General features: G+C 36.7%; 1 protein-coding gene across 1 annotated transcript; it reads left to right on the top strand.

Moving 5' to 3' along the window:
- Nucleotides 1–8593, top strand: LOC149554765 (DNA polymerase epsilon catalytic subunit B-like). The gene is made up of 5 exons (XM_089829014.1): nucleotides 1–24; nucleotides 7113–7202; nucleotides 7398–7562; nucleotides 8005–8181; nucleotides 8501–8593. Exons 1-5 carry the CDS (start codon nucleotides 1–3, stop codon nucleotides 8591–8593), a joined length of 549 nt encoding a protein of 182 aa, XP_089685140.1.
- The last annotated feature ends 2388 nt before the right edge of the window (nucleotides 8594–10981 follow it).

The raw sequence follows: 10981 nt of genomic DNA on the forward strand, positions 1-10981 counted from the left end.
ATGGCGGCAGATCAAAATGTTAATGTACATGATGTGGCATTATTAGGTAAGAAAAATGCATGTTATGTTGTACTAGTACTTAATTATAGACTAGTAACAGTTAAAAAAAGAAAAAGAGTATGCCAATTTATCCCATTCACTTGTTCTTGCAACAGAGCTCCCTTTAGTGCAGCAGCCTCCTGCTCCTGCAAAGAGAAGGAGCCACTGTAATTTGACATTACACGTGCTAGAAGAGGAGGAGAATGATGCAGATATGGATGCTCCTATGCGCGCTTTTCTTAAAAGAGCTCATAAATTTTTTTTAAAAAAATGATGTTTTAAAAATCTTCTTTGATAAACCTTGTTGGATAATGAAAGAACTTTGTTTTAAGTAATTATGTATTAATGATGCATATTAATACTAATTTTTATCTTATGTTAATGAATATTGTTATGTCTTAACGAAGTCTTGATTAGTATCGTGTATTAATGAATTTTATATCATATTAATGAATGTTATGTGATTGTATTGATTGAATGTTATGGTTCATAAATGGATGAATGAATCAATGAAGTATGTAATTAGATGATAATGGGTACTTTAGATTGATGTTAGGGGGGAGGGGGGTGAGGCTAGATGAGCTTCCACCTTCACATGGTTGGCCTTGTTAAGTAGAGAATATTATAGTATTCTTGAAACCAAGTGAAGCTCAAACTAACATAAAATGGACACTTCGCATGTGGTAGGTCTAAAATGATCCACGACTACTGCTGCCCATAACATGAATTTGTGAAATACATTTTGATATCACCAATTCCAACACTCTATTCGAAGCATAGGAGTGGCCTATAGTCTTAGCATGAATTTTGAGTAATGCCTCAGTCCAGATTGCCTTAGAAGTGGCTGGAAGAAGCCTGCACAAATCTGAGACTATGAACTCTCCCCGCCTTGGCCAAGAAGAACTTGCCAACCCTCTACTATTATGGCAAACTATAGAGTGGTGTGGCTGGTCTGCAACCAACCAATAAGTTCACAATTAAAGGAATGAGCCTTCCTTCACCAAGGATTTCCAAGCAACGATCTCAAGTGTACCAATTTGATCAATGCTCCAATCCTTATTGAGAATCTTGTCCCAATCAATCTCTAGATGAAACAGGGACACAAAGTGACTAGTCAAATGGTGAATAACACCTAAACGTCTGAAACTTTCATCCTTATATCTTCCAAGGTCACTCCTATGAATCCCAACCAGTTCCGTTACTTCTTGTTGAGAAATCCCAACATTGACACCCAATCAAGATTGATCCCCAAGACCAATGCATCACATGGAGAAACTACATTCCCAAGCGCCATAACAAGTGCAATGCACTCTTAGTATATGATGCAAAGGTGGTGTGTGGTATCCATCTTCTTCATATGAGATAGAAAATCCATTCATTTAGCAACAACTCTTTACTCCTATGTCCCCTCAAGGACTTACCTTCCAGGCTACCCCAAGTGCACTTAGAGTTTCCCAAACACCATAACTTCTTCCAAGGCTTCAACCTTCATTATTCCTTTGTGAATCATCTCCTCATGGCCTTTCCACCATGTTCCATCCATCCATTCATTTTGGACAACTAATCTCTTACCCAACATTCATATCTAGCCTTAAAGCTAGTAGCCCTCACCAGTCACTAATTTGGATTTCTCTCCAATAGTTCCCAAACAACTACGGAAACTAAAACCTGATTAAGATACCCTTTTGGGATCTATACATCCTCCCTAAGCTTCAATATCAACTCTTTTGGACCATACCCAAGATCCGATACCCCTAGCCTATCCACACTAGGCCTAATTCTCCAATTTTACACAGCAACCCACAACTCCATTGAACCCTACGATTCCAAAGGGTGAAAAAGTCCTTCTAGGGGTTGAGAAACAATGGATTTTTAAGATTTTAAGGTTCTACCCTTTACACAACACATTTTCCACCAAACCCTTGGTTTTGGGGTCACTAATCTAGGGCCTGTTCAACAGGACCTCTAACCATATCACCAAAACAAAATAATTGCATAAACACTTCATAATTGATCCCCCCATACGCATTTGATCACCAAAAATCTTCAATCTCAAAGTAAATTACTTTTAATATGACTAGTGTCTATATTGGTATGTACAGAATAGTATAGAAATTGTACGGACAACCAAGAATTGAATAAATTTTTTGAGTTTTCTTGCACATTTGAAGCATATTTTGGTGATGTAATATTTCATTCATGTTGGGAAAGTGTTATTAAGAGACTTTGAATCAGATTTAATACATTTATTAATAGGTTTAAATCTTTATTGCTGCTGTCACGCTGAAAGTCATAGTTTTGCCTAGTTTAACATGAAGAAATGAGGGTTCCATCCAATGTGTACTCTTAACTGCTTCTTGGGATGGAACCCATAGCACTAAAATGCCCAACTAACCTCTAATATGCAAGAAAAGTGAAGATTTGCAGGTTATTGTGAAAGAAATGCAAAGTTGAGTGCTGGAAGGACTAATTTGGGTACCCAAATGAGTGCTAGGTGTTATGCAGCCATACATCTAGCTTAACAAGGTATAATTTTTATTTGATATTCTTTTAAGACATGATGAGTGGATGGTGAATCCTAAGTTTTAGATCCTAGAAGTGTGTGCTTGACCTAGATTGGTGATACCCTTGATTTTGAGGGTTTTAAGGCTTGAATTTGGGGGTTTCATATCAAAAGTCCTCGTAGGATGAAATTTATGATGGATTTGTCTAATTAGGCACAAAATATGATGAATCTATGAATTTGGTGGAGTTGCGATAAGTATATTGCATAGTTTCTTTGTAAAACCTCATGTTTTACCCTTGAAAAACAGTGACAGTCATGATTTTTGGCATATTTTTCCAAAGGAGTCCATATTAAGTTTTGAGTATGTTATAGAACTCCCAAAAGGGTATCTGAAAAGCCTATTTATTTTCTTGGTGTTTTGGAAAGTTTTAGAGAAAAATCAAGAAAACAGGGTCTGTTGATCCAAAGAAGAGAATAGCCTAGTAAAGGGGAAAACTGATCTTTTTTGTATCTACCGAAGATTTGTGGGTTTGGAAACCTTAGAAACATTTTGGTTGAAGTTGTTTAAGGTGTGTAGAGGTGGAGGAAACACTTGGTGAAGGTAAATCCAGGTTTGGAGTCTTTGGTGGCATTGTGTGCTTTTGGGAACACCATTGAAACATAGGGATTTGGGTCCATATTGTGTTTGAGTTTGCAATTTTGTGGGTAGATCCTTCATCCTCTGCACCATGTGACTAGTGTCTATATTGCATTCCTGAAGCAAGATTTTAAAATTACAAACTTCTGAACCCATCTACTTGTATTCAATTTGCTTCACTCTTTCCACCTATTGAAAAGGCATCAAAATGACTTAATCATGATTTTTATGATTTAAAAAAATTATCCCAATACTCCTAGACCCTAAACACCCATATTTGTATCATTTGGTCATTTTGACCATTTTTACATTATTCTTGACAATTGGGTCCTTTGACACCAATGTTGAGCTTATTATATATTAATGTCTTTAAAGGCTTCATTACATCAGTTTAGGTCCATATGACCTTTGAGCACATATATCATGCCTTCTAGGCCCCTTGTATCTCTAGGGCTCATCCATAGGTCTTGCAGTAGGGTACAATCTAAAAAATATGGTGCAACTATACAATTTGACAGTGCATTTTGGTTGTAGTGCTAAGAGAACCTAGGAGGAGAATGTATAGTTTAATATTCTCAAAAGGACTTCCCATAGTGGGGAAATGAGGTTGGGTACATGATTAGGGATCAGTAGGACTATTCCACATTGTAAGATGCCACTTGCACTAGTCATTGCATAAAGAACAACCAACCAAACGAAGTCCATAATGAAGAAGAAAGTGCGGGTATGAAAAATTTCCCATTAGAACCAAAAATGCTTTTGTTATGATAGCACTATTTTTTAACAAATATGTGGTTTCTACATAGTTGTTAGTTCAAGTCATTAATTTTTTAGAGAAAAATGATTGACCCAGGATAGCTTCAAACAAATAGAAAAAAGCTTCAAGATGAAATCAAAGTAACACCAAGATTTGTGATGCTCCATGAAGGCCAGAAAGATGCATAAACCTACAGGTGGCTATTCAATTGTTGCTTCTATTATTTCTCTATTTCTCTATTTGATTGCATTGTCAACTCTTCTGTTTCTATCTATCTAGTTTCTCTTTTTCTTCCTTCTATAATTATAGTCCAACATAAATCAACTTATTTCTATGAAAATCACGAGAAGATTCTCCCTTGATTTGACTCTTCTTTTTAGGCCATCACAAAGTAACTCCTACCAATTAGATCCATCAGAATTGGTGATATAGATCAGTCATTGAGATCTGATAGCTACAATCATTATGGTTTGGTTAAGGTGTTGCCATAGAAATACTGAGGAAGAGAAAACATCATTCATGTTTCACAATTGTCTACGTACTAAAGATCCATAACATTGTTTAGTTCTTTGCCTGGACCTCATCATATTGTAATTTAAGGAACCATTAGTGTGAGCTTTAATCAATGTTGTTTCTCAAAGTTGTATCATTCTTTGTCGATTTGGAGTTTACCCATGCATGGGTAATTTTCAAAAATGGATGTTTGTCCACTGTTCGATTTATCTAAAGCACACAGTCACTTTATGGTTATTCATGAGGGAAAGCATCATTTTAAGAAGGCCTACTGCATTGATTGTTGGAGTAAGATGAGAATCTTAGAGAAGCCTGAGAAATAGAGATGTCAAGAAATGAACATACATGAATAGACATGAACATATTGTGCCACACATCATCATACTGTACCTTTTAATCAACTTTGTCATGATACTGTTATTACTGCTAGGCAGACTTAACTGGTAAACAGTAACATCCAACATTGTAGTTTGTAGAAATTATAAGTAATAAAGAAGATCAAGGTAATTGAAATTGTAACCCAAAGTTTGCAAGAAAAACATGCCATCAGAAAACTAGCAAAAAGACAAGCTAGACGACTAAAATTATTAAGATCAAAAAGACTGGAAGCAACTACAAGCAGGAGATGCAGCAGAGGTACCAAAAGCCTTAGCACTAAATATCCACAGAAATGAAGTGCGACATCAAGATGACTGAACAACAAAAGGAAGTTATGTAGTATTTAATCTCTATTACTATAAGTCTGTTTAGCTTGCTTCGTGGGTACACAATGGAAGCTTCAACACCTTTGTAAATTGTGGATTTATAGTGATATTTACTATGCATTTTCTTATTCTTATTCTTGTTTTCATGACAAATATTTGACCATGGAGCATTTATAAATATATAAAAAATAGGTATGTCCTGTTACTGTTGCTTTGATAAAGATATTTCAAACTAGAGGTTGAGGAAGTTTCAAACAAGCATATGCTTTTCTAGTCTAGTTGCATCACAAGATAATGATGATGCGCCTGGGCATTGAAATTAGGGGCTGACATTTCTTGGCTTTGCAAAAGCTTTTGGTCGTCATTAATGATGGCAACAAAAGTCTTAGATGAAGAATGAGAATATGAGGTTAGCAAACTTGATTAATGCAGATCCCACATACATGACTCAATTTCACTGCAACTAAATAATTGTTATCACCAGTTTCTCTTTAAATATATCTTCCAAGCCAGTGCATTGATATTTTGTTTATAGGTGCAATGGTCTTCACAATGAATTTGTCTTTCTATAATGTTTCTCAATTAGCTCAATATTAAAAACTTAATAGGCAACAAAGAGCATAATGTAATTTTTGATGGGCAACAAGGTAAGAGCATTTATGTTATTATAATTTTCTTTCCTTGAAGTTATCTATGCATTTCTTTAAGCAGTACAAATCTATTATAATTAAATATTTTTCATAAGATTCAAATATGTTATAATTAAGTACTTTCAATGAGACATTGGTGACAAGTTCAAAATTTTAGAAGAACTGTAGATTTTGGAGGGGACTTCAATGTCCACAGCCATGTTTAGCAATATTTTTGGAGATGAGCTCTTTGAGAACATGAATGAACAAAGAAGCAAGCTCAGGCATATAATAGATTTGTGGAACAAGTTCTAGAAGATCCGTCTGGTCCCTCACCAAATTCTTAGGAGTTGTAAATGGTAATCAGGCCTCTGGTGTAGTTGATATCTCAACCGGATGAACATGGTCCAAAATTGTGAGAATGACATGGAACTTAGTGAAAATCTCTCTAATGGTGGCCACCTGAACAAGCTCACCAACCTTTTATACAATTTAGAAAAATTAACAAATATTACATAGGCGAAGAGAATCCCTAATACCGTTTATGATCAATATGAACTCACTATTGTCCTTGAGATGTTCACATGGGAATATACCCCCAACCAGAGCCGAGCCTAACGATATGTCATAATTTTGCAAGCAGAACATAAGTTGTTCCTTTGTCAAGTAACTGTATTTGAATGCTTTGTAAACATCATCTTTGAACTTGACCGATATTTGAAGAAATTAGTAATATATGACAGGAAAATGGAGACTAGTTGAGAGGGAAAGATGAACTTGTTCTCCCTTAGAGAGGCGATTTCGCCTCTTAGTATAGAGCTCATGCTTCATGTGCAATGAGAACATGCCATATTGAATGTAGTACCTAGGACATGCCATTTTGAATTATGGCCTTGAGTGATGTCTTGCAGTCTTTTGATCTGATCAGTAGAAAATAGATTTCATTGAAGTTTATAAAATAAGCATATGTTTGCATGTTATTCATTGCCAATCTTTTCATTAGAGTGATGGATGCATCATGTCTTCGCTCTTGCTTGCTGTTGAAATGCATCCTCAACTAGGCCTCCTTTTGAATCTATTCTCAAACCAGCAAGTGTCGTCAATGCCACAAACCTATAGACTCGATTCACTGTGTTGTTGATCACTCTTCTACCACATTCAAATTTGTTGAGTGATTTGTATTTTGTTTAGTAGATGTATTCCTGTTTTAAGCTATAGACAACGAATCAAAAATATGCAAGTATTATGTCAGTGCTTAACAATTCAGTTAATTGTCCTAGGACAAGTTTTCCTAGTTTGCTTGTATTATTTCTTATGTACGTTCCAGCCTGTTGACTTATTCTTGGTCATTCATGGTTATGATCCATTGGAAGTAAATCCTGAGGATATGGTCTGCTTTGTAATGGAAGAGCCACAAGTCAGTCATAATGGTACACTTGAATATTGATGTTGATTTCTTGATTCACTCATTTTGTATTTCACTAGTAGGAGTAAAAGATAATATTGCATTGCTATTTACATTGCTTGTTTAAATTATTTTTCAGTGTACTGGTTTCATTGTTCTCCATTTCTAAGTGCCATGATATGTTCTTTTGATACTTATTTTGTGCAGACAATGGCTTCCTATTTAGTATTTGATGCTGTTGCAACATATTACCTTTACATGACATATGTACACCCTTTTATCTTTTCTTTAGCAACAATAATCCCTATGCCTCCTGATGAAGTTTTACGCAAAGGTAGTGGAACTCTTTGTGAAATGCTGCTTATGGTTCAGGTGACTAATCTTTCAATGGCTTGAAATCTTTTATAATTTGTTCCAATCTAATTTAGGGTCACTTAAATCTATCAAGGTTTCGGAATATTCACACATTTAGAAAACTGAAATTCAATAATATATACTTTTAAAGATTTTTTGTAAATGAAATGGCTATTGAAATAATTACATTCCTGGTTGTTCCCTACTATTTTGGTACAACATTGGTTAAATCCAAGCTAGATCTTATTAAGTGTTATAATGCTTAAATGCTTTCTTCAAGTCCCAGATTATCATTCTAGAAAAATCTATTTATTTTCTTTAGCGATTTCATCCTTTTTGTTCATAGGTTTTTTGAAAGGTGCTTTGAGGCTTAAACATGATTATTAGTGCTTTGGTGATTATAATATAGGGTTTTGATGATATTATTGTTGGATTTTTATTAATGTATGAACCTTTGCAGGCATTCAAGGAAAACATCATTTGTTCCAACAAGCATCAATCTGAACTAGAAAATTTTTACAATGGGCATCTACTTGAGAGTGAAACATATATTGGAGGCCATGTTGAATGTCTTGAAAGTGGTGTCTTCCGCTCTGATCTTCCTACAAAATTTTGTCTTGAACCTTCAGCTTATCAGGTGCCTTTCTAGTCAAAATTTCTTTTGAAAGTATATATTTTGCAGGAATTTTTCATTGAGTACTATGTTATCAAATTCTTCATTGGCAAGCCCAAAGTCTGGTCCCATTCTTGCAAAAGTCTGATCCTTATCATATTCTTGCTAAAGTCTTTCCAAATTCTGTTAAACGAACCCAACACAAATTTTGTAGATAATGCTTTGTCATATAAGACTTAGCTCTGCAATGTGTTTGTAACATCTGGCTCTGAATTTGCTGGTTCTTTGGTGTCTATTGATTGGTGTACGTATTGTTAAATGAGCATTGTGGAAGCAAGTACAGTATTTCAAGGAATATACATCTCGAATAACAACCGTTGTTGGGGCAGAGCGTGCTTCGAGTATTGTTGAAGCAGAGCGTGCTTCGAGTACTTGAACAATAGACTTGGTGAGTTGACTGAAGAGTCAACTCATTGAGGTGACTGGGTGGGAGTGACTTGGTGAGCTGACTTGGAGAGTTGACCTAGGGGATGGGCTTGGTGAGAAAACTTAAAGAGTCAACTTGGTGAGTGCACTTGAATTGTCGGCTTGGTGAGCAGACTTGGGGACTTGGTGGGACATGTGGGCGAGCTGACTTGGTGAGGTGACTTGGTGACATGAATTGGTAGGCTGGCTTGGTGAGCCGACCTTAAAGAGTCAACTTTGTGAGTGTACTCAAACAATCAACTTGATGACATGACTTGGTGGGCTTGGCGAGCTGACCTGGCATGCGTACTTGAACAGTAGACTTGGTGAGCTGACTTAAAGAGTCAACTCGTTGAGGTGACTCGGTGGGGGTGACTTGGTGGGCTGACCTGGAGAGTTGACCTAGGGGGCGAACTTGGTGAGTGAACTTAAAGAGTTGACTTGGTGAGCGTACTTGAATTGTTAGCTTGGCGAGCTGACTATGGGAGTCGGCTTGGCAAGCTGATATGGGGAGTCGACTTAAAATGGCAACTTGGTGGTGCAAGTTGGTGAGCTGACTTATCGATGCCACTTGGTGAGGCGACTTCGTGAAGCGACTTGGTGAGCTGACCTACTAAGTGTACTTAAAGACTAACCTTGATGAGGCACTTTGGTGGGGTGACTTGATGAGAAAACTTAAAGTGTCAACTTGGCGTGCCGACCAAGTGAGTTTACATGGTGAGCGAGCTTAGAGAAGCAACTGTATGGGGAAACTTCGTAAGCACACTGAGTGAGCCCACTTGCTGGGGCAAGGTGGTAAAACCATTGGGTGAGTTGACTTTTTGAGCTGACTTAATGAGTCAACTCGTTGAGGTGACTGGGTGGGGGTGACTTGGTGAGCTGACCTGGAGAGTTGGCCTAGGGGGCGAACTTAGAGAGTTGACTTGGTGAGCGTACTTCAATTGTCAGCTTGGTGAGCTGACTTGGCCGGGAGCCGGCTTGGCAATCTAACATGGTGAGTGGGCTTAAAGTGGCAACTTGGCGAGCCGACTTAGCGAGGCCACTTAGAGACGTGACATGGCGAGCTGACTTGGTGAGAAAGCTCGATGATTGGACCTAAAGATTGACCTTGTTGAGGCACTTTGGTGGGGTGACTTGATGACTGAACTCAAAGAGTCAACTTGGCGAGCATACTAGTGCATTTGGGTTCATTTTTCGACCTTCATTGATCAAATTTTTGACCCAATTTTTGACCAAATTTGACCAACCCATTGGTCAGAATTTATCTAGTCAAAATTTTGACCAACTCACTGGTACATGATTTGTCTCAATCATATAACTAATTATATATTTTTCATATTAGTTACTATCAGTGTTTTTCAGGCATTCTATAAAATAGTTCACATGCCTTGCGTATGATATGACATTTTGCATGTATCTTGCACTCTCTCTCATCTGACTAATGATGGATTACGTAGAGTGATCTGAAACCATGATGCTAAAAAACACACAATCAAATCCAAAATGAACTTGCACTACCAATGGATTGTTGAAATCTGATATTGGTAAAATTGCATGCATGTCTACTAGGACAATCACAACTTAAACATATATTTGTCCTGGTAGACAGAGATGCATGCAAAATTAACAATATCAGATTTCCACAATCCATTTGTAATGCAAGTTCGTTTTGGATTTGATTGTGTGTATTTTTTAGCATCATGGTTTCAGATCACTCTCTGTAATCCATCATCACCCGGATGAGAGAGTGCAGAATGCATGCAAAATGTCATATCATACGCAAGACATGTGACTATTTTATAGAATGCCTGAAAAAAAATTTACACCTATCTGTTGGTAGAAATTTCTACGTTCGTTGGTCAAAATTTTTGACCTTCATTGGTCGAAATTTCTACCTTATTTGGTCAAATTTTTTGACCTTCGTTGGTCAAAATTTCTACCTTCATTGGTCAAAATTTTTGACCTTCAGTGGCCAAAATTTTTGACCTTTATTGGTCAAAATTTCTACCTTAATCCACAAAAAATTTTAACCCTCATTGGTCAAAATTTCTACCTTGCTTGGTCAAAATTTTTGACCTTCATTGGTCAAAAATTTTACCTTTTTCGGTCAAAATTTTTTCTTTCATTGGTCAAAATTTCTACCTTTATTGGTCAAAATTTTGACCAATTCCTGCTAGAACTTGCACATGGCTATTGAGGTTTTTTGACCAACTTATTGGTCAAAATTTTGACCAACGAGAAGGTTGGTCAAAATTTTGACCAATGGGTTGGTCGAAGTTGGTCGAAGTTTGGTCAAAAATTGGGTCAAAATTTTGACCAATAATGGTCGAAAAATGGTCTCAAATGTACTAGTGGTTCA

Source organism: Cupressus sempervirens, chromosome 5 (assembly GCF_028749045.1).
Source record: "Cupressus sempervirens isolate cs-2001-9-10 chromosome 5, ASM2874904v1, whole genome shotgun sequence".
NCBI lineage: Eukaryota > Viridiplantae > Streptophyta > Pinopsida > Cupressales > Cupressaceae > Cupressus > Cupressus sempervirens.

Excerpts from the sequence above, each read along its gene's own strand:
- LOC149554765 (XM_089829014.1), top strand. The coding sequence starts at position 1 with ATGGCGGCAGATCAAAATGTTAAT. Across the intron at positions 7,203-7,397 it reads TTGTAATGGAAGAGCCACAA|ACAATGGCTTCCTATTTAGT; the intron begins GTCAGTCATAAT and ends TATTTTGTGCAG. Across the intron at positions 7,563-8,004 it reads AAATGCTGCTTATGGTTCAG|GCATTCAAGGAAAACATCAT; the intron begins GTGACTAATCTT and ends GAACCTTTGCAG.